The sequence below is a fragment of the Myxine glutinosa genome, chromosome 3 (assembly GCF_964187855.1).
Source record: "Myxine glutinosa chromosome 3, kmMyxGlut1.1, whole genome shotgun sequence".
NCBI lineage: Eukaryota > Metazoa > Chordata > Myxini > Myxiniformes > Myxinidae > Myxine > Myxine glutinosa.
Genome location: NC_136263.1, coordinates 107,479,597 through 107,504,223, shown reverse-complemented (window position 1 = coordinate 107,504,223; position 24,627 = coordinate 107,479,597). Strand labels below are relative to the sequence as shown.

Here is a 24,627-nt window from a genome sequence, read left to right as displayed (position 1 = left end):
TGTTGATGTGTACCCTTGCGCCCTTGCCCTCGCTGACTCTGCTCTGTCTTCCTTCCCCACTCACGGCTTGTTATTTTGGGTCCGGGGGGAGTGCGCAGGTAGCCGCAGTTGTGTGCCCGAACCCCCCCCCCCCCCCCCCCCCATGGACCGTGCTCTCTGGGCACTGAGGGAGAGCGTGCGGGAGCCGCATTTGTGTGCCCGAGCCCCCGCTGCTAGCTGCCTGGATCGATGCACCACTTTATGGACCGCACGTCTTGCGGCCATGCACCACGATATGGACCACGGTTCTGTGGCCGAGCACCACGTATGGACCCTGCGTTTTGGGGCATGACCCCTCTGCTGGGACCGGCCATCGCGGCCAGAAATCTTCGCTTGCGGACCTCGGTGAGGTGGCACCAAGCCTACAGGTGGACCACCCAGAGTTGGCCCCTGTTGGCCATAAATAAAAACAGTGGACACGGTTGTGTTTTTTTGTTTTATTACCACCAAATAGGCTGCAAGCCAAGAAGGAACATCAAGAGGAACAACATCTGGAAGGAACATCGGACCAGCAGGAGCAGCAGAGCAGAAACAAGACCACCAGTTGTTTTTTTATTGTATGTGCAATGTAGCACCGGATGGTGCTTTGATTGGTGCTTTGGTGCTTGCATGCTCGGGGATGCATTACAATAAAATTCTGCATCCCTGGGCATGTGAGGTGGTGTATCGATGCAGTGCATGCTCTTTCCTCCCTCCTACAGGATTTTCTTTTTGTTTCCTCAAAGAAATGACAGGTCCTGGGTTTGCGTGTAAATACAAAGCGTCACTTTTAAATAATGCTCCCCACCGTAGATGTTTAGCTTGAAAACAATTCCGCAATCCGGTTAACTGTGGGCGTGAATCTGTTAGGTAGGATGCGACGTAGTAGGGGGACATATTTAATTGTGTTTTAAAACTGTCGCACTCAGGGTAAGGTTAATTGTAGAGGGAAATTACACCTGAGTGTCACATTAAGTTAAAGTTTTGTCGTCCTGAGACGTGCCGTGAGGAATGAGGGTGCTGTTTTGCGGTTTTTCGAACCTTCACATGTAAATTTAGTAGTAAATTCCCTTATAAATAACCCCTGTGTACATTTCCCCTTAATTGGCTGTTAAATGAAATAATTGCACCTTAGTTAGCCCACACTACACGCAGGAAATCATAGGCCCTTTCGTAGTTATACCGTTATGTGTTTCAGGTAAGGACCTGTTTCCAATAGTTGACTCTCCGTTGCATCAAATAAGATAGGATCCCTTGAGACACCCCCATGGCCTCCTAAAAGCGCCAGTACGATGGCGTTCACCGCTCCTGGTTTAGGCGGTTTTCATTCGCATCATTTTCCCCGCAAGACTCCATTGCACACGAGGCCAAGAGGAGAGGAGGAGCCGTAGGATCACGGGCGTGGCCCACCTCGTCACTAAAGGTGGAGCCAAAGAGCCCTTGTCAGCCAACCAGCGCTGACAACTCAGGTGAGCAACTCAGGTGAGCAAACCGGTAGGCGTGGCATCAGAGTTGGTGGCTTGAGCGCACCACGCGCAATATAAACGTGCGCGCAAGCCTTTTTCAAGGAGATGTGTGATCCAGCTGAACCGGAGAAGAAAGAAAGACGTGAGGGGGTGCTGATATTGCGGCAATAAACAGAGACCCTCTCGGGCCCTATTGTCGCCGGTTGTGAAGACGCGGAGCTGCTGGCTGCTGTTCGCTCCGAGCCCGGAGCATAAACCTCAACGCTTACCGCTGCCTGGATCCTTCTCTCCCTGACGCACCCTTACCATCGGCCTGGACCATTCGCTCCCTGAACCATTCCTGCCTGCAATTTCCCTTTGTCGTGTAAGTCCGTGGTCTGTCGTTTGTGTTGTCTGGGTATAAGTTAAGCTTGTTCTAAGGATTTGCACTGTCTTCTTCTCTGTATATTACTTTCGTTTCCTCCTCTTTCTCCAGTCTTGTATAATTAGTAATAAATACCTGTTCCTCCGTACTCTTTTGGCTTTCATTCTCGTCCGATCGTCCTTGTCTTTTCCCTGATTGAATACTTGTGGCACGATTTGGCCAACGCTCATGAATCGGGTTAGTCATTGCTAACGGCTCGGATTCCGGACTGCTAAACCGCTCGGCAAAATACCATCTTGTCCGGGATTCGAGCGGGGCCATCCACCTGCTTTGTGGAGGGATTGGCGGAGGTGTGCGGAATCCCTCGACCAATCACCCTGGGCCAATCCTATCCCACAAAGGAGCGGGGTGGGTCCAGGAACGGAGACGGCCAGCTTAACAAGACGAGGGGATTAAACCCCCCTCGGTAAGGGGAGTGCCATCGCCCGATTCCGTAACAATATATTTCATAAACAGGAATAAATTCCTGTGTGGGATTGGTGTGAAAATTTTCTGACAACCCGGGATTCAAACCGAAGGACCTCATCGCCAACGCGATGGCAGCCCACCGGGCTATTAAGTCTTTGTGATGATCTCAGGAATTTTTCACATTAACACTGCCAGCTTTATAATGACCAACGTCTAACATGCCTGCTGGACACAACTTCCTCCTCCTCCCTCACCGTGTGTGTACGTGTATATTATAGTAGATCTGAGAACCAGTACTCACTCAAACGCATCACTGTTATAATAACTTGTGTTCCTTCAAGAATGCGAGTTGCTGAAAAATCGCCAAATAAATTCGTACATCCATTCCTTGTTATATGGTGACAACATACGGACGTTTGTGAGAACCTAACATAAATTAGGGAACCAAATCGTTATACATTATGTAAAAAAAAAAAAAAAAAAAACGAAATTTTGAACCACTAAATTTTAAAAAGGGAATTTTTTTAACACTATCGTTTGTCCAAGCATGACCTGAATTTCATTCTGCTCCAGGTCGTTTGAGGTCACTTTTCAAATTGTACAGTTTTCCCGCACTTTTTGTGCCGCTCAGGTTTTGCTTGCTTTGGTTCACTCCATTGTGTTGATCATGCTTTGTACTGTACTGCACAGGATTTCACCTTTTCAGCATTCTTACTTCAGTAAAAGTGAAGATGTCTGGAAAAGTCCCTTATGTGCAAGTGATGGCGCAAGTGCCAAAAGAGCAATTACCTTGGATGTAAAAAAAAGTATTATGGGATGCAATTACATAATGGAAGTCAATGAGAAAATAACGTTTGATTACATGGAATTTCGCTTCAATGTACAACTTTTAAAGAACGTATATATTCCGTAAATCAAGGGATGAGTGTATATCATGAAAAATACATCGGTAATGGCTTTTTATGTAATAAAAGTTGACCTGTTATTATTAATAGTGAACCAGCAAGATCTCACAGCCAAACCTTTATAAGGAAAAGAGATAAAAGTATGTCCCTTGATAACACGCAGAACTATAGATGAACACAAGGCAAAGAGAACTAAAATTACTCGTATAAAACAGGATTAATCGTCTCTAACTTGGATATAATGCATCACAGATTTAACACGTTAAAGGTATATCAACTTGTGGTTAAATTAGGCATAAAAAATCCTATGGTTACAACTTCGTTGAACAGGGCTTGAGACTGGTTGGGCATGCTCATCAAGCCCTTTGGCCTTGCTGCACACTTCAAGTCAGAGGTTGTGGGAAAACGCACAGGTGCAGCTAACTTTGACATAATCCAAAATAATTAAGTACAAAATCAACTTCAATTAGATGATGGTTCAATTGGAATTAAACAACTGTCATCAACTTGGATGTAAACAATTGCATAAAACAACTTTGTTGAACTGTGCTCAAGATCGCTTTGGGTGCATAATACTGAAGCAGGCCACCTATGGGCACTATATTGAAATTGGTCTGCTTCTTGTTGTCAAGAGCCATGCTTTTGTTGTCTCCTCTCCTTTATAAAGGTTTGCCTGTTGAACTTTCGACAGATTTGATTCAGGTCCAACAATGAATGTCATAATTTACTAAAAAATACAAGAAATTCAGAAATTGTTTTCACAAATGTCATTTTCCCAATCCTCAAGGTTTGTATACTTGAACTACACACGTAAAATGGAGCAAAAAAAATTTTTTTATTTTTGTTGGCCAACAACTCTGAATATAGAATTTTCGAATACCAACAACAAGACTGTTCCAAAGGAGATTTTAGTCATGGACATACCCATTTTGGAATGTTACAGATTTGTAGTGATCACAAGGATATCCCATTTATCAACATAAAACCTACTTCTATCTCCAATCGCGGATTCCCAATGGATGACGCAGAGCAGCTGGCTCCGTCTTCTCCAGACTCCGAGCACGTCGACCATGCACGGCTGGAGCCAGGATCCTCGCATGACATTGACCACAGATTCCATAAGCTAGATTACATTACAAGCAATGCAGCAAGGTTGATGAAGGCCAAGAGGCTTTGTGGCAAGAACAGAGAGGGAAACCCATCAGGCGGCCAGCGGCTCAACAAACGCTACGGAGGCTTCATGCCGGTCTCGGACGAATTTGATGAGCGTTCGCTCGTTTCTATGCTGCTGAATGTCTTGGACCGACCGCAGCACTCACAACGTAAAGGAGCAGAAACCTTTCGAGCTCATAAGTAACGAGAGAGCTTTATTTGAACCGACACACCAACAATGTTGCTTTTTAACAATACTTAGTGTATGATATTATTTGGCAGAAATAAACTGACCATTATTTTTAAAATGTAATGTTTACCCTGGGAGGAGTGAATGCATGTCGAATTAAAGAATTCTTTGTTTTAACCTTAAATCAGGAAATGTTCATTGAGTGACTACAAAGAAACTGGCACTGTCCTAATAAAATTAACATATATCGGATATTTACTTGTGGACCGAACTTTATAAAAGCCATTCCTAGCAAACGTTCAACCACAGCACCTTCGGGCACGTGTGTTTCTTCTGCAATTATAAATTATCATCTGCTTGCCCAACGTGACCCGAGTATCCATAAAAATGGCTGACAAGAGCACTTAAAACGATTATTTATTGTACAAATGCTGTTTGAATGCCAAACTAAGTCGTCGTATCCTGAGGTTTGATGTGTTGTCTTGGTTATGTTCCCATTCAATGAACACCTCATGAAGTTTGAACATCAGGTTAGGGCCAACCCTTAATCGGATATCCACAGGGTCAGCATAACAGCAGTTTGGCCACGTAAGGGCCTTCAAGCTCATATCCCAGCTTTCTGTAGTAATCCCTTGTCCCAACTCCTGCAGATACAAAGCATCATATCAGGTGCACACATCATTCAAATGACCATCACTGACCAATGGTATTATGGTATTGGTCCATGAAAGTGTTATTGTACCTGAAATCACAACGATCTTTGTGGAGCCATGTTCCTCTCTAGCTATCCTCTCTGCCTCTTCCATGAGCAACATTCCAAAGCCCTGCACGAAGAAAGCACAGCACACAAAGAAAATGGAACCTCATGATGGTAACGGTTAAGTCAAATCTCAATGCAGAGCTCAAATGCAACTGCAAACACTATTGCAAAGGACGGGTGCATGGGTCCACCATTGCTGGAATAAAGTTTCTTTGGTACTGAAAAAGCCGAGTGAAGATCACCTGGTGCTGGAACTTTGTCGGATCTCGGCTGCTAACGGGGACAGCGCTACCATAGACGTGTAGCTCGCGCACGATGGACGTTCCCTCTGGTAGCTCTGGCCTGTAGCTCTGCTGGGAGCAGCGCCGTAAACGCAGCAGACCCACGAGCACATCCTGAGCTGGATCTTCATAAGACAGGAATGTTTCCCAACCACCATTCGCCATGTAGTCTCTCCGGATCAGTTCAATCTGCCAGCAGCAAAGGTCGGTTCGTCGAAAAGGGTGATGAAAGATTTTACAAAAAAAAACCTTCAGCAATAGTCTGGATAGTCAAAAACATCAAACAGCCAGTAAGCCACAAGTGCAGGCCTGCTATGGAATATGTCAATAAAAAAATGATTAATCTATGTAGTCTATTACAATTAATTAATTATTCGTCTACTTTTACATTTAGGCATGAAGAAGTGTTCAGGACCATACATATTTTGAGAAATGGCAAAGAAAGGCAATAGGGGAAGTGGGGGTGGGATAAGAGGGAAATAGAAGATTAATCGAGGGGAGGGGTAGGGAGTAGAGTGGGGAAATAAAAGTGGAAATGTTGAAGAGCAGGGATATATGGAAAGGGAGGGATGGGTCAAAAACACCTCATTTTACTTGTATAATACAGAGTGTTCTCACAACGTCGTCCCTATTAATGTTATTTCGTTATACCGTCTATAATAATTAGATGACGAGGCTTCAAATAATGCAGTGATTATTTACCCACAACTCGCTATTACGTCGTCGAGATATGTTTATTTTTTATGAGATGAATTGATCCATTTAACCTCGTTTCTCTTTACGTCGTGGTTTTCAAGAACGTAACCACAACGTTAACCGAGGACCTAGTGTACTTAGTATGCAAATGTAACATTTTTCAAAAAGAACCAAGTCTTCGCTGAACAACATTACTGTACGAGTCTAACAGGATGGTGTTGAGGTACCGCACTCAATTTTGAGCAATGCAGTCGGTTTGATTCCCAACCCGACTAGTCTGGGTTCGATAAACTATCAGATTTTTATTTTTGAAAATATCAAGCTATATATCGGTTTTAGCCCATTCTTTGTTTTGTTTTAGGTTTTATACTTTACTTTATTATTTTAGGTTAGGTTTTATATAGGTTTTGACCAGCTGATGGTACACAGGGCCATCGGGACAAGCTGAGCAGTCGAAATGCCAACATGGCCCATAAGGGTGAGATCCACCATCCATCCTTCGGCCCCCCCCCCCCCCTGCGAGGAACACTGCTGCACTAGCCCCAGCTGGCAAATGTGGTGAGCACCTGCTGCTAACTCCACCATTCCCCAATACCTCGGACCTGGGGGGGAACGGTCGCAGTGCGTGCCATCCACATCAAGTCCCCTGCACCGCCTACCTACATCCCCCAGTCCACACACCTGTATTGCCTAACCCGAACCGGAAGATCCGGACTCGATGGTGAAGAATCACTGAAAAGGAATTTTCTGATCCAGATCCGGATCCGATCCTCACCAAAATTGAATCAATTATTCCTCGTCACACACCCAACACATCCACCAAGTTTTGTCCAAATCAATCCACAACGTTTTGAGATCTTGCCATATATCGGTTTTAGTCCTATCTCTCAAAGGTGAAGATTCACTTAAAAATTGTCCGATCCAGATCCGAATCTTCACCAAAACCTAATCATTTCCTCCTTGTCCCATACCCAACGTATCCACCAAATTTCGTCCGAATCCGTCCACAACTTTTTGAGATATCCTATTCACAAACAAACAGAAAGGGGTGTAAACAAAACCTCCATTCACCTTCGTTGGCCGAGGTAATGAGTAGTTTGGCTGATTCTGTGGTCAACATCCATTCACTTTCCCGTTGTGCTCACTTGAAAGTTTTCGAGAATCGATACTGTCGAACCACCTCCAATTGCTCATTCAGTCGAAGTAACCAGCGAGAAACTTTATGTTGCATTTAAACTTGATTGCAGTATTGTGGGGGGGTGGGGGGCGGTCATAGGTTTGTTTGGAAACGATTTAACCGCCAAAAGATGCAGCTTGGCCAAATAAACCAGTTACATTTGAATTATATTTAAATTATTTTCTTAGCACGCACACGTTCCAGGATATATATAGTCTGTAGAGGTCTATGAAGGGCACAATGGTCAATCAAAAGACAGCGTTTAGAATGAAGCAAAATGTCAAAAGGATAAATGGAAAGCAAAGGCATTACCTCATAAGGTCTCACTTTGTGATGTATCTCCTGGATCCCAACCTCCCTTGTCCGCACGTCTCGACACTAATGGGAGGGTTTCAAAATTACAATCACACATCAGGCAACTATAACAGTTAAAGACCAAGAAACCTGTAACAAGGAGGCCATTTGTTCCATCATGCCTCTGCCATATCCATTCCATAGTATTGTTACCTATTGCAGGTAGTGATAATTATCTATCTATAATTCCAGTAATCTCTGTGTGTTTGTTTGTACGTTTGTACGTTTGTACGTTTGTTTGTCTGTGACTGCTGTTTCTCGACAACCACGGGTCCGATATACTTTAAACTTGCCAGGTATATTGCTGGGGACCCAAGGATGTGCCTTTTCAAGGTTTCATATTAATCGGACAAGTACTTACCGAGCTATGGCGATTTAGCCGTTCGCCGTTCGCTTTGGCGTTGCGAATGGACCAAACCATTGCATGTAAATAGAGGGGGGGGTTCTGTGGTCGTTGCGAATGGACCAAACCATTCATGTAAATAGAGGGGGGGGGGTTCTGTGGTCGTTACTGCCACGTGGTTTCAAAGTTTTTTTTTGTTGTTGTTGTTTGCACGCATGTTTTTTTGCACCCACGTACGGGCACGCCCTAGGATGTTTACACACACACACCCCTACACAAATTTTTTTTTTTTTTTTTTTTTGGCAAGGAACGGGCACCCACGTACGGGCACGTCCTAGCTTATATATAGTACGGGCATGCCCTAGTACAGTTAATCTCAGGCGGGGACTTTGACTTAGATTCCGACACACAACAACCTTCTCTTTTCAAATATACTGTGGGATATTTAACGTCTACGGCATAAATGCAGATAAGATAGGTCAGTCTTTTGGGACTGCCACTGGTAACATGTTCTACCTGCCGCATAGTCGGGCTGTCAGCAACTAAACCGACACCCTCACGAGCTTTGTGAGTGGGGAGGGTGACTGTGACACCCCACCAGGACAAAAAGCAACGCCTGACAAAGGGTGGATGAGCTCCGGTATGGAGCCAACTGTCATCCAGTGAGATGGCGTCTACAAAAAACACAACCAAGCTGGATTGGACTGGTTTGAGTCGTATCAAAAGGTTTTTAAAATGGTGTGTGCTGGCTGCTTCGTGCTTGACGTTCAGCATTTGAAAGGATAGAGCTTGGACAATCCCCATCGGTTGGCATCCATTGGGAGGAGGAAAATTCCTCCTGAGGAAATGCCCTGCTGAGTGCGGTGGGAGAAGCGGCGCCATGGTTATGACGTCGCTGGTACCCAGAGTATCCTGGGAAGTGACGGCATTGATGGCACTTCTCCCAAGCTCAATCAGTAGCCATGTTAAGTGTTTGTCTCATCGGTATATCCGTGTGTGTGTGTGTGATCTCCATTACGAGCCTTAGACCATATATAAAAAACATCTCGGTCCACATTTTTAGATCCCCATTACATAAAAATAACCACGTACTTAATATAAACAAATACGCTCACGATGCCCATTACAGTGCATGAACGATCTGCTCACCCAGAAATTGTAGGCCTACAGTCACGTGAAAAAGTAAGTACACCCCATGTAAAGTTTTGACTTTTTAAACATATTTCAACATACAGCTATTTGATCTTCATTTCAACAATATTGATAGATAAAGGTGATATAATATAACAAATATCATGAAACATTTATATTTTGTAGTCCATTGTATAATTTAAATAAACATAAATGCAAATTTCGCATGTGGAAAAAGTAAGTACACCCCATGCAATGTTTTCTATCTTTTTAACATATGTGGACATATCAATATTTGATCTTCATCTAAACAGTATCTATAGATAAAGGTGATTTAATTGCACAAAAAACAATGAAAAATTGACTTTGCAATAATTTATTCAACAAAAATTGTTGCACAGCATGCACAATTGCATGCACAGCTCGTTTGAAATCCCCCCACAACATCTCGATGGGATTTAGATCCGGGCTTTGACTGGGCCATTCCAGAACCCTCCATTTCTTTCTTTTCAGCCATTCCTTGGTGGATTTACTGGTATGTTTAGGGTCATTGTCATGTTGCAAGGTCCACCTTCGGTTGAGCTTCAACTTTCCGACAGATGGCCTCACATTATCCTCAAGCACCCTCTGGTACAATGAATAATTCATAGTGGATTCTATGATGGTGAGCTGCCCAGGCCCTGATGCAGCAAAGATGCCCCAAACCATAATATTTAAACCACCACAATGCTTTACAGTTGGTATCAGGTTCTTGTGGTCAAATGCTGTCTTTGGTTTTTGCCAAACATGTCTTCTGGTACTGTGGCCAAATAGCTCTACCTTTGACTCATTTGTCCAGAGCACATTGTTCCAGAAGTGCTGGTCTTTGCCTAGGTGTTCATTGGCAAACTTTAGTCTTGCCCTGATGTTCTTTCTGGACAGCAAAGGTTTCCTCCTGGCACACCTCCCATGTAGATCAAATTTGTGCAGCCTCTTTCTAATGGTAGACTCATGCACTTTGACATCAACAGTGGCAAGAGCTACCTGTAGGTCCCGTGATGATATTCTGCGGTTCTTAGAGACTTTCATCATCTTGTGGTCTGCTCTCGGGCTGAACTTGCTGGTGCAGCCTGGCCTGAACACGTTGGCAGTTGTTTGGAATCTTCTCCACTTGTAGATGATCTTCCGGATAGTCGAATGATTGATTTCAAATTGTTTGGAGATCTTTTTAAATCCCTTCCCAGACTCGTATGTATCTATAACCTTCTTTCTGAAGGCCTCAGAGAGCTCTTTTGATCTAGGCATGGTGACGCCGCACACTTCAACAACAAAGAGCAAACCAAACTAAATATCTGAGGTTTAAATAAGACAGGTTCCTCCAAGATCCTCTCTAACGATGTTCTAATCATTTGCACCTGAGCTGGTGCACCTGATTCTAATTTTAGGTATTTGAAGTAGTGATAAATGTAGGGCTGTACTTACTTTTTCCACATGCGAAATTTGCATTTATGTTTATTTAAATTATACAATGGACTACAAAATGTAAATGTTTCATGATATTTGTTATATTATATCACCTTTATCTATCAATATTGTTGAAATGAAGATCAAATAGCTGTATGTTGAAATATGTTGAAAAAATGAAAACTTTACATGGGGTGGGTGTACTTACTTTTTCATGTGGCTGTATGTGGCGATAGAGGGGTAGAGTGGTCATTTTCACGTACATTGTACATGTGACGATACAAGGATATGTGACTCTACGTCAGTAAACTGGGCTAACAGTATATATATATGTACTGCATTTATTTCATATTCATATAACTAAAGTATTGAACAATCAACTTGGAAACAAAATACCAGCGTTACCTGTGTTCCGAGGTCTTGCATACGGGCCAGAGCAAGCTCGCGTAAGTTCCCGTGTTCTACACCAGAGGTTACAAGTGGCATTGGAATGTCTCTGCAAAGGCATTGACCAATTTGGGAATAACTAGAAATGAGAGGGAGCTGGAAACCAACATAATGTTGCGGCACTTGTAGAGTAACTTGCCTGTTTGAAAATGTAAATGATAAATTAATTACACGTGCTAATACCTCTGTGCCTCTTACAAAGAATGGTGGTACATATGATAAAATAATGATGATCCAACTGCACATTCACATAAGCCCATATCTATTATTTTGTTGCACAATAACAAGGACGAAGAAAAAACACTTTTGTCTATTTCTCTCCCCAACAATACGCAACCTGCAATCAGGACACACACCTCTGCACACGGTATACACGTGTCCAAGGTGGCACCAAAGCGAGAATCCGAGCAACCAGATCAACCAGATCACCTGGTGGGTAGCTGCGGTAACGGCCACTCTTCCACAGCTCATAAAGGCCAGTACCACGGATCACCAGTGTGGGGTACAATTTGAGGCCGTCAGGCCGGAAAGCTGGGTTTTCAAAAAACTCCTTCATGAAAAAACAAATAAACAAAACAAATTCAAACAAAATGGACAGAGGCAAACTATTATTGGATTTCCTGGATCCCAACCTCCTCATCTGCATGGCTCAATGATAAAAGGAGGGTTTCAAAATAACAACCATCCATCAGGCAAAGTTAAATACAAGGAAACTTAAGCGACACAGCATTCATGATGATTATGACCACTCCTTTCACACCGTGACGATGCATAGGGCTGCCGAAGTAGTTTACTTGGCTTTTGGGCACAATCCTAGTCGCCACAGTCGCCACTCCGACACAGGATACCCGGAACGGCTCATTCATCAAAGCAAGCTGGCACTCATTTTGCCGACCTCAGAAGGATGACAGGTTGAGTCACCCCACCTCGTGATAAATCAACGGCTGACGGGGATTTGAACCCAGGATCTCAAGCCAGAACCATAACCGCTAAGCCAACACCAGACATTGAGTTACAGCATTGCAATCGGTTTATTAGTTTAACATAATGAGAAGGAATCAATGTCAAAAGTCCTTCAACCACAGCCATCAAAATATATTTATGTCTGTTTGAGCACTTCAAGTCTTTGATTTGACAACCCTCTACATACGTGAACAACAGACATTGTGCTACTCACGACAAACTGCAGAATGTCCCTCTCCATGCCCACATTGGGAAGGTCCGGCATCATGTGAGCAACAACTTTGAACCCAGAGTCTTTTGATAGAGAGAAGGATTCACACACTGCACGCACAGTGTGACCTCTACACACAACCAGACAAACATACGTCCCTTAGACATGCTTATTGCTTATACCATCAGCTACACAGTGCACACCTATCATCGGGATGTTACACACCACCTTACAAGTTCCTTTTCCTCCCGAGCAAGAAGCTTAAACTGCAAACACCTTCTGTATCCAGTAAACTGATATTTCTGCTCGAACAGGCAGGCAGAGTTTTCAACAAACACACATTGCATCTTTACTTTGACCACATTTCTCTGACCTGTTTGTATCCCTGGCCACATCTTCATACACACTTTGCACCCCGATCTCGAGACGTGTGCAGCCGTAGTTCAGCATGGCACCCAAATGTCGCTTTAGGCAGTAGTCTGGCCTCGTCTCAATGGTGATTCCGATACATTTTGTCTTACTATGCTCCGAGTACCTGTCAAAAAGAAGTTAGAAAACACGAATATCAAATTGCACACACACTTGCGCGTGCGCGCGCGCGCGCACACACACACACACACACACACACACACACACACACACACACACACACACACACACACACACACACACACACACACACACACACACACACACACACACACCCACACACACGTTGTCAAAATCAGATCAACTGTATCAGAGAATGGTTAAACGAGATATGCTTACTATTTCAAGCATTACAGGAGTGACTGAAAATTATCCGTGATTACCTCCGGAGGTTATGTATTCGCTCCTGTTTGTTTGACTGTATGTCTCCGAGCAGGATATCTCAAAAAGGTATGGATGGATTTGAATATAACTTTGTGGAGTGGTTGGGTGTGTGACAAGAACAAGCAGTTTTGATTTGGGTTCAGGTCCCAATCCAGATCTGGCCGATCAATGAGATACAAAACGTAAACTGTTCAGCCTGGTAGAGGTATGCACTCTACCGAGTGTGGTTCTAGTTTCCCATGGCATGGAGTCCAATTTCAGTAGCAAAACCATTCCTGGTTACAGGACAATCTATATTTAAAATTTCCTGTGCACAACGGGACTGGCAGGATGGCCGAGAGGTATGCAAACTCACCTCTAAGCCATCTAGCCTGGGTTTGAATCTTCGCTCAGGTATAAACTGCATCCCGTTGTTTCGCAGGAAGGGCGATTCATCAATGGGATTTAAATATGGACTTAAGCCGGAAGACACATCTTCCAACAATGGTCGATGGTGGACGTTTAAGATCCCACTGTGTCCTTTGTGAAGAGAAGACGAACTATCGCAGACACCATGAACAAATGACAAATTCCTGCCCTGCCTTCCTGTGGTGGAGTGCCAACCCATCCAGGAATGTAGCCCAGTAACTGCTTTCACAGCACTGGCACTCTGCATAAACCAAGGTACATGAATGAATGAATGAATGAATGAATTTGCACAATCAACAGGTTTGTCAACACATTTGTGTGAGGGGAATGAATAAATATGTAGATCAATAGACAGACAAACAGACAGACAAGCAAACAAATCCTAATAATTAATACATGAGCAAGATTCCATGACAAACCTTCCTGTCAATAATAAAATGATTGTATTAAAAATGCTCCTATTTTAATACAAGGCCAACGAGTGTATATTTGATGTACTTGGTTAAGCTGTTGTTAAAAACACTGAAAACAAGACCAAAAGTCTAACATTGGTGTAGCCAGGCTTGTAAAATATTATAAACCACAAACACATATGATTAGCTTTTTAAACAGTCGTTAATGCTGTTTATAACACTAAATAAAGAAATTTGGAGGAATCTCGACATCCATGAGGTAAGTTTTACTTCCAGAACTGAGCGAAGATCGACTGTAATCTATATACCCCACAAGGGTTGGAGGTGTGCTCATTTACCAAGCCAGCCGTTCCTTAAGGGTTTTGAATGGAGTGCTTGCTCGAATGCTTCAACCCCTTGGCGATCTCTCCACAAGAAACTTGATAAATGAACACACACCCAATGTTCTTGAGACCCAACCATAGAGAGACTGTAATCGATATACCCCAAAGAGGAAGGACCTTTCCTGCCGCTCTCGAAGTGAGCGGGTGTTTACGCCGTAATGACATCATATACGTAATGACGTAGCATGACGGCCGGACACAAAACTTCCGCTACTTTAATATATATATTAGATGTATATTTAACCTCCAGTAACGTTGCAATCACTACAAAGGGATTAGTGTTATGATTAGATTTACTATAATAATAATAAAGTTACGTTATTATTACGAAAATTATATATATATATTTAAAACGAGGTGAATTCCTTACTTCCGCTTTTACACCGCTTCAATCCATCGACTTTCCATTCACGATATGATGCACCACGCGGTGACCCGGGTTGCCCCGTGATTTTTGACCATTTTACATAATTAATTAATTAATTTTAGCGGGAGTGTAACCTGGGTTCGCGTGATTGGAAAATCCTTTGTGTACCCATACCTTTTGGCAAGAACAAGCACGTTTCCAAGCAATACACAGCAGAACCAGGTCTATCCTTCTCACCTCTAATTACAACTTTTAATATACAACGTTTAAAATGTGTGTTATGATCTTTTCCCAGGGCCACTAATTTGCATGCACTTATAAACGCGACAATACGGTATAAAGTGTTAACAGTTGTTACGTCACTGCAGTACGGACAGTACGTGTTACCGCCCAGCCAGTCACACGACGTGCGCGTGCCTTGATTATTGATTGATCACTCAGTTCAGTACGACGTCGTGCAGTGTCTATAATTATACTGGGGCCGGTCTACGCTGGTACAGTCGTGTACACAACCTATTGGATCGCGGGTATTGGCATTATTTTCCCGGTTTATTTTGATTGTTGAATTTGGTATCACATCTAAACAAACTTTATTTAACGAACTGCATGCCCAGTGCGGATGTTCCGGGTCATTTTAGCCTTCACGAGAGAACGGGTTACTGTTAAATGGCCCTGATTTGAGAATTGCCGCATCTCACGAGGTAACCCGGGTTAATCAATATGGCGGCGTCACGGCTGGCGGCGTCACGGCGTAACCCGGGTTACCGTCACCGCGTGGTGGATCATATTGGGATTAAAGTGTTATGGTTATATTTACTAAAATATTATTATTACTACGAAAACTATACGACTGAAACGATACCACTGTATTAAGAAACCTGGGTTTAATTTGTCCGAAGCAGACGGTGAGTCATAACGCCTAAGGATTATACGTACCGTTTTGTTGGAAGAGACGTAACGCCGATGCTTTCGATATTTGAGGGTCATTTTATCAATCGGTTTGTTTGTGTTTCACACTGAATGAAAAGCGTAAAGGAAGAGCATGGCTATATGACAGGTTCGACGATATGTTCGGCATGAACGGCATATAAATCAAAATGGCGGTGCGTGGAGAGTCAGCCGCAGCACCGCCGTAATGACATCAGATGTAATCACATCACCCTGTCATGTGACCAGATCCTCAGCTCTGATTGGTATATGTTTGAGGGGACATACATACATACATACATACATACCTACATACAGACGGACAAACACTGTTCTAGACGGCTCTGCCCAATGGGCTACAGCGTAAAAATGAATCAAAGGCCAAAATCGAGCGCAATGAGTGCACATACTGTAAGTGATGCGCATATTGTTGACATCATCCTTAACATTTTCAGGACACATGTTGCTCGATTTCCAGAGGTACTGTAGATAATCAGTACTGATAAAAGTCACCCAAGCAACAAGGTCAATGAGTTCTCGTACACCGTGGTGTTTCCAAACACTATGTGTCACTGTTCTGTTTACCGGACAGCCTCGGGTACGCTTTCCGAGTTGTGCCCAGAAAGTGCATCATGTAGGTTGCGAATGAAGTAATCCCTGTATGACTCTGATAAAGCCATGAAAGTACCACCCATGATGATGAACTCCACCTTGTCCACACTGTGTCCCAGTTGTTGTAGCTGTTGGGATGGACAGGAGGAGCAACGTGTTCTCCGAGACATACAGAAAGCAGTTTGCATTGAGACTTCGAAAGGTTAGACTGCATATATGAACAACATTGCTTTGGTGTGCGCGAATGCATCGCACCAACAGCCGTGCCCACCTGCTCCAAGCGGTGGCGAGTTTGCAGGTAGGGATCATAGCGTGCACGAATTGCTCTCATGGAAGTGGGCTGGAAAAATCAAATCAACCACGCAAATAACGACTCATAACGTAAATGGCATTAAACATATAGTGTTAAATGGTTCCGAAGATAACTCACCTACATTCAATCAATCATAGTATATTATTGTCATTGCATCACCTTATTCTATTATACTGTGAGGAGTTAAAATCCAAGTAAGGAACCTATTCATGAGAAGGAAAAAAAGGAGGAGAAAGAGAACGTTTGCTCTTCTTCCACCATTAGTGGGTTGTTGGCTTTGCCGTCTTTTAACGCTTTTCTTCTGGTCTTAACCCTCTTATTTTCCTCTCTTAATCCACCCACCCACCACCAGACCCTCATGGTTGTACACATTCTTCCAGAAGCCCATAACTTGTTAACCGACCCTCTCCTCCAAAGAAACCCATTACCCTTCATGCCCACCTCCATTCATTCATCTTCCTCTTCCCCAATCTGTAGAACCATCTCCCCAAGTTTATTGTCTCATGCTCTTCCATCCATTCTTTAACATTGCAGAAAACCGTCACCTCATGATCTTTTCTTTTTTTTTTGGTATACAGAGTCGAGGCTCATGAAAGAGCTAACATTTATCAAACAAAGTATATAAAAAGGGGAGCGGTCGACAAGATGGGGAGAGAAGGGGAGGAAGCACACAAACACAACATTTGAGAGCAGGGACATCGGGAGATGTGTGGGAGGGAGAGGGCCTGGGGTGGGGCAGGATAGGTATAAAACGCAAGGACACCAAGGACTTCCAGGAAAGAAGTCGCCACCTCAAAAAGTGGATTTGGGGTGAAATTAGCGGGGGTAGAAAAGATCAAGGCTTTGGATTGGGGAAGATAAGAGATGGTGGTGAACAGCCGTTTTAAAGACCTGGAGGGAGGAGTGGGATTGAAGAAAGTGAGGGAGTTTGTTCCAGAGGCGGGACAAAAGAGGAATGAAGGAGTGAAGGTGAGCAGAGAGTCTTGATTTTGGCAGTTTAACCATAAGAGGGTTGCAGGCAGATCTTGTGCGACCTGTAGGAATATTTGGGGGACAGAGCCCAGGGAGAGCTGGGGGAGCAAGGCCGGAGAGGAGTCGGTAGAAGACGGAAAGACCACCAACCTGCCTGCGGTGAGTAAGTGAAAGGCCCTCGGAGATAGCGTCATCGCGGGAGATTCCAATGATTCTGAATGCTTTGGTTTCAACAGCGTGAAGACGAGCTAGGTGTGAGGCAGGAGCACCAGCCCAGAGGGGCGAGCAGTACTCCATTGAGCTGCGGATGAAAGCCTTGTATGTGGTGAGGAGCTCAGGTGTGCAAAGGAAGGACTTCGCACGATGGAGGATGCCCAGTCGGTGACTGGCTTTGGAGGCCAGCTTGGAAATGTGGTTTTCCCAGGAAAGATCATGGCAGATAGTGAGACCCAAAAGCTTGAGTGACAGAACTTCTTGGAGAGGATTATTCAGAAAGTAGATGGGAGGGTTGTCCAGTCGGTCTTTTCGGAGAGACATCGTAAGAGTGTGAGATTTGTCAGGATTGAAAGACATGTTCCACTTGTTTGCCCAGTCTGTGATTTTGTCCAGGTCTGCAGAGAGTGAGGAGGCTGCAGACTGCGGATCTGAGGGATGAGGAATGGAGCGGCAGAGAGTGGAGTCATCAGCAAAGAGATAGTGAGGATTTTCAAGAGAGTCAGAGAGATCATTGATGAAGACCAGAAAAAGCACGGGGCCCAGAACACTGCCTTGGGGAACTCCAGCCTGAACAGGAAGAGGAGATGAGAGAAACCCATTCAGGGCCACACGTTGACTATGACTAGAGAGGAAGTCCGCCAGCCATGCGTGGAGATTTCCATGGATACCAAAGGAGGAGAGTGTGGTGAGCAGAGCGGGGTGCCAGACCGTATCGAAGGCACGTGATATGTCAAGGGAGACAGCTCTAATTTCGTGTTTGGCATTGAGGACCTCCATCCATTGTTGAGACAGAAGAAGCAGCATGTCCAGAGTAGAGTGACCTGGTCTGAAACCAAATTGATGATCAGAGATCAAGCCATTGGAGAAGAGGCAAGATTTCATATCCGAAGCAATGATGGATTCCATGACTTTGCTGATAATTGGGAGAAGGCTGATTGGTCTGTAGTTGCTAGGATCTGTTTTTGCACCTTTTTTGTGCAAAGCGGTGATGTTGGCAGATTTCCAAGCAGATGGCAGTTGACCTTGAGCAAAAGAGAGGGTGAAGAGAACAGAGAGAGGTAGTGAAAGAGCAGAAGAACAGGATTTTAGGACCCGTGGGCTGATGCCGTCAGGTCCAGTTGCAGAATCAGAGTCGAGGGTTGACAGAAACTTTTCCACCTTGTTAGGAGGAAAGGACACGGAGTCCAGGAGCAGCTGGGTACGACTGGGTACGGTGGGTACAGAGAGGGATGGGTTTGGGACACAAGATTTAGAGGCAAACACAGAGTTGAGGCATTCAGCTTTTTCATGTGCGGAGTCAGCTGTGTCGCCGTTTGAGGTAAGGGAGGGGATGGAGGGGTAACAAACACCAGAAACAGATTTGACCAGATGCCACCAGGATATGGAAGAGGGAGACAGATAAGAGAGTTCGGTCTTGAGAACGGAGAGATATTGTTTCCTGGCTCTCCTGAGGGTGGACACACACTTGTTTCGGGCTTTGTGAAAGGAAATGAGATTTCCTTCCGTTGGATTTGCTTTCCAGGAGACGAAGGCAAGTTGTTTCTGGGCAACAGCCTCACCACAAGATTCCGTGTACCATGGACGGGAGGAAGGGTATGACAACTGAAGACGAGATGGGATAAATCTGTGCATGAGAGAGAGCAATTTACTTTGGAAGAATTCCCAGGATGAGTTGATGTCAGAGGTGGTAGAGATGGGAGACCAGTCCAGATGATTGATGGCTGCTTGAAGACCGTGCCAGTTGGCCTGAGTGAAATGCCAGACTCATCGACGCTGAGCAGGCTCCCTGAGAATGGTCAGAGAGATGTCCACTTTAACAAGCACATGATCAGATGAGCTGATTGGAGCAGAAGAAGAGCACAGACATTTTCAGGGAAGTTAGTCATAACCAAGTCCAGAAGAGAAGATGCTCCGTTGACTGAGATTCCGGGTCGGGAAATTGACAGATTGTGTCAGTCCCAGTGAGTCGCAGAAGTCCTTTGCTGAGGAGCCATGGCTGGTGAGAGAGGTACCCACACCCAGCCAACTGGCATGGTGACAATTGAAATCACCACATATGAGGAAGAGAGAGTTGGGATGAGTGGATAGAAGTTGGTCCATATTATCAGACAGCGAGATGTAGATGGAGTCATCACTGTTTGGTGGACGGTACAACACCACGGTACAACACCGTGGTGGTACAACAACACCGACGGTACAACATCACGTCCACCGTTTGGTGGACGGTGGACGGTTCATACCCCTCACAAAACATTTCCGTTCTCAGTGAGGAAGAGGAAAGAATGGAGAGGGGCCTAAAGGGTAATGGGTTTCTTGGGGAGGTTAACAAGTCATAGGCTTCTGGAAAAAGGTGTCCAAGCATGAGGGTCCAGGGATAGGTGGAGGAGAGAAGAATATAGGCGGGTGGATTAAAATAAGAAGATAAGCGTTAAAACAAGGCAAATCCAACAACCCACTCATGGTTGGTGGTCTCTCTGTGTTATTTCGTCTCCTTTCTGGACTTGCACCCACGGTCCTTTCAGTGCTCCATTTCTCCCTCACCTCCTCGCCACCCCTCCAAGTAGCTGCATGGTACACACGCTCTGCCAGAAACCCCATTCTGGAGAAACTCCCAAAATTCTGCAATGTCTTGAGCTTTCTCCTCTGTTTCTCCTCTGTCTGTTCCTCTTCACTCCATTCCACTCCTCGGTCAATCGTTTAATCATCCGTCCATTGTCATCCAACTTTCCCATGAGCCCCAATTCAGTTGATCCTACTATTAATTTGCAATTGGTCACTGGCTTTGACATCAATACAAATTTTTATTACGGGTTCTAGGCATCAAAAAGCTACATATCAGTTTCAAATGGAGCACCTCGCCACCATTAGAGCATTTAAATAACATCAGATGTGGCAATAAATGGGAATTAGTGCTCCCAGCTTGCCAGCTCCATGACAGAAGACGCCATTTGCATTTCTGCCACCTTCATCCCTATCCCGCTTAGAATCCCGTGCGGGCAAGAGCAACTTGCGAGTAAAAGTAAAAAAAAGAAAACCAACGTGCCTTGTTCGTGATAAGTAACGACCTTTCATGCACAACACTGAATCAATTTGGGCACCACACACATTACAAACCTACCTCATAACCGGTGTAAGACTGTGTTGAATATTCAAAATCCGAGTCTGGACCGCCAGGACAGTAGCTGCAGGATATGAGAAAATACTGATTTGACAAAAATGTTGATTGAAAACAAGGCTACATCACATGGAATTGACCACCCTGCAGTTAAGAATAAATCAGATGACAGTCTGAGAGGAGAATGCACAACTTTTAACCCACTACTGAGATCATTTGCCACATCCTTTAAACCTCACACAGTCTATCTTTAAATAAAAATATATATATATCACCACCTTTAGAGGCCATTTTTCCCCGCAAGGCGGGGGTTGGCCTTTTTCGGGAGCCGTGGTTGTTGTTGTTTTTCGGTCCCATTTTTGAAGCAATGTTTTACGGCCGGATGCCCTTCCTGACGCCAACCCTTTTTGTCGCCTTTAACGACAAACAGGGAATTACCAGTGAGCTGGTACTCAATTAGCCGACCTCGGAAGGATGACAGGCTGAGTCAACCCCCCTGGCGTTAATTCAGCGATCGACCGGGATTCGAACCCAGGATCCTAGGATCCTAAGCCGGCGCCCTAGCCGCTAGCCCAACACCAGGGTTTATATCTATGAAGTTTATATCTATGTGAAGTCTATCTTTAAATGCCAATCGTTTAACGAACAGCCAGCAGAAGTGTGAAAAACCTACACACAGATGTTTCCGGTGAACGTGATATGAGGACACCGATGAGGCTTGCACATAACCGCGACCACCGCTATCTGTGAGGAAGAGCATACCATGGGGAAAATCCTTTGTTATCGATGAGAGATAAAGTGTGTGTGGATGTGGAAGCGCGGGGCGAAAGAGCTTAGTCCGAACAAATCAAAGAATACTTTTTACTACAGCCACGCACTGGAAAAACTCACCCCACTGGCTGTGCGAACTGGCTTTGCCTTCAGCTTTGGAAGCAGTACTTTGCGGTATTGTGGTGGAACAGCCGCTATAATGTCCACCAGTCGGGGCTGGCTGCTCAGCCGGTACTTGGATGCAGTCTTCGCCTTTACGCTGCACAACAAAGAACATTCACAGCACATCCACTGGGGAAAAAGCTGAATAAAAATGTATGCTTTCAAGATACATTAATCAACAAGTCCTTCATTTTGTGTTCATGAAAAACAGCAAAGATTGTGACATGTTTTGTTGTAAACATAAGCACTAGTAATAGTCGTCCACAACCATCCTTGACTATGTTGTTAAACATTGGCCAAGGCCCTCACTTTTTTCACCTTTATTTTCCTTTAAATTAGTTTCTCCACATCAGTTTGAGCGATTTACACAAAACTTTAAACATAGGAGTGACTACACGTGAAAAATATTTTTTAACAGTTACATGATGATTGAATGTAAAGAGATGGCCCCATCCCTCCCCCTCCCCCTCCCCCGTCTCTACTGTTCCTTTTTACTTCATGTCACGTCCTTATCTGTTCAGTGTACTAGCTCTCTCACAAGCCTAAACTATCTATTAAAAAAACACCTCCACACTAAAGAATGAGATTATATCAACATCGCAGCAAGATTTGTTGTTGCTACATACCATGACTTGTCTAGCTGGTCGCATTGATCGTGAACTTTTTTTTATAGATAATTTACCATAGGCAGGTGGCTACTTCATCGCAGTGAACTGTCAAAAGTCCTGAACTAACAGAGGAGTTATCGGCCATGTACCAGCATACAGTGTCTTAGTCATTTGTAATGAACCATAGTAATTTTAATGTCCACAAGCGAATGCTGTGAGGTTAACATCCCTTCTGAAGGATGGAGTACTTCGATGAGAATGCACTGCCTGTGAACCACCAGAATATTAGTTGATAGTGAGGCTGGAAATAGAACCCAGATGAGACATTAAATGTAAGTACGTGCCTTTGAGCCGCCATGCCAGAATCCGCAGCTAAATTTATTCTGTTTCGAATCCTTTAGGAGTGTTTGTTAGACAATGTATTGGTACAGTGTGATATTAACACTTGTATGCCCGATTCAATGTGGATCAGATCATTTGATATATAGTCACAAGTATATACAACTGTGAAATGTTTTAATTCCAAAAGTGGAGTGAAAAGGTCGCAAGTTATAATGTTGTAGTTAGACTTTAAGCCGTGTTGAAAGATCGCCGGGGTTCGATAGATTTCTTGTCACTAATCATCTAAATTCTAGGCTCTAGAGGAAGAGGCTTTCATGAATAATGAGAAAGCAGGGTGTAAGAGGAAGAAGGGGGAAAAAAGAGTCAGTCATCATTTACCTAGGTGTGTACATTGCAACCAGAGTGTTGTGTTCATAACTCGTGCTTTCCTGCAAAAGAAACGCAAGTTTGGAGTTCACCTGCCTGCTGGTTTGGACAAACATCCATCACGGAACTCCTTCAGGTTTTGCGCCAACTATATATTTTTATTATAAAAGTTAATTTCTCAGGTATACCAGATTATATGAGAGGCACCGTCTGTCTTCACAATACTTTTAGGATCTACTTTTAAGATCTATGAAATATTTATATCACTTCAATGCCCAGAAGCAATAATGCCACAACTGCAGGTAGGAAACTTATCTTCGAGCTATATAGTCCAGGTTTGATTCCCAACCCGACGGTAAACTATCAGATCGGTAAACTATTGGAAAAGATGTTTGTAGACAGGGCGATTCAACACCGAGTTTGCAGTCCTTAGGATGGACCTTAAGATGATTGTCTCATCTGTTCGCATTATAGATACAACGGTGTCTTTTGCGAAGAGTTGAATTGGCGAGCGAAGAGTTGACGATTTCCTGCAACCTTCAGGTGAATGTCGGGCCTGGCCAGTTGGTGGTGAAAGACTTGGGCCAAAAGCTTTCCCCAACAACACCGCAAGCGGGGAATAATTGGGGACAATAGAGGAGGAGAAGGAGTAGTAGGAGTAATTTTGTATACATACAATGCATGTGGAAGATGATGAAAGTTTCACCTGTTCAGATTCACATCTTTCTTCTGCTCGTGTGCATTGATAAGTTGTTTGATTATGTCTGTGATACTCATCAACATGAGCTGGGCTTGACTCTCCCCAGGAACACTCAGTCCTGCACACATCCAAACCCAGCCTGAAACACCAGCATATTATTCCCACACACCTCATATTTTACCCAATACACCTGTAAGAAACTTCTTCTTCCCCGATGATCAAATACTTTCCTACCGAGAACGCAGCTCCATGTTCATTACAGTACACGCAAAAAGGCTCAGAAATACATTATTGTAGACAAAGTTATAATCAAAGCGGTAATTAGCAAGCAGGGATGCTTCAGTGGTTCGAGTCCCGACTCATGAACATTTGTGAACACGAGGGACAAGTCATAGATGAACGGCAATTAATGAATATACAGTACTTACCTTTATTTTTCTTCACCATGTTTTGTATCTGTATCACTTCGTACAGTACGTCAAACTCAAACGTGTTTTAATTAACTTCCTGTCACTGTAGTAAATACAGACTACAGTACCAACGGATGGAATGTAATTCCGTTCATCAAGTTTCCTTAATGCTTTGACTGACTGAGTGAAGCGCAATTACTAAAGATGAAAAATAACCTCTGTCATCAAAGTTTGAAAAAGGGAAACGAATCCAGCTTATATAAATATATGTTATACACCATAAAAGCGATGTGTGTTCAACACGCATGCGCCGGCTCCTTGGTTGTCACGTGACCTCTCATTGCCTTTTCTCTGTTAATC

The 24,627-nt window shown here is 44.0% G+C and overlaps 1 protein-coding gene across 3 annotated transcripts in view; it reads right to left on the bottom strand.

Moving 5' to 3' along the window:
• Positions 1 to 4,571: 4,571 nt before the first annotated feature.
• The window catches only part of ELP3 (elongator acetyltransferase complex subunit 3), a 55,079-nt gene continuing 35,023 nt past the window's right edge, over positions 4,572 to 24,627 (bottom strand). For 2 of the 3 annotated variants that reach the window (XM_078774397.1, XM_078774398.1), the window contains 14 exons: positions 23,864 to 23,975; positions 21,800 to 21,938; positions 21,582 to 21,652; positions 20,912 to 20,975; positions 16,564 to 16,632; positions 16,266 to 16,420; positions 12,743 to 12,904; positions 12,373 to 12,499; positions 11,552 to 11,745; positions 11,154 to 11,244; positions 7,790 to 7,855; positions 5,566 to 5,793; positions 5,306 to 5,387; positions 4,572 to 5,207 (listed from right to left, as the gene is read on the bottom strand). In XM_078774397.1, coding sequence (XP_078630523.1) covers positions 5,128 to 5,207; positions 5,306 to 5,387; positions 5,566 to 5,793; positions 7,790 to 7,855; positions 11,154 to 11,244; positions 11,552 to 11,745; positions 12,373 to 12,499; positions 12,743 to 12,904; positions 16,266 to 16,420; positions 16,564 to 16,632; positions 20,912 to 20,975; positions 21,582 to 21,652; positions 21,800 to 21,938; positions 23,864 to 23,975 — 1,640 coding nt within the window. In that variant the 3' untranslated portion in view covers positions 4,572 to 5,127. Of the gene's footprint in view, positions 5,208 to 5,305; positions 5,388 to 5,565; positions 5,794 to 7,789; positions 7,856 to 11,153; positions 11,245 to 11,551; positions 11,746 to 12,372; positions 12,500 to 12,742; positions 12,905 to 16,265; positions 16,421 to 16,563; positions 16,633 to 20,911; positions 20,976 to 21,581; positions 21,653 to 21,799; positions 21,939 to 23,863; positions 23,976 to 24,285; positions 24,562 to 24,627 lie in introns of those variants that run through there. The other variant, XM_068104410.2, reaches the window with a different exon arrangement.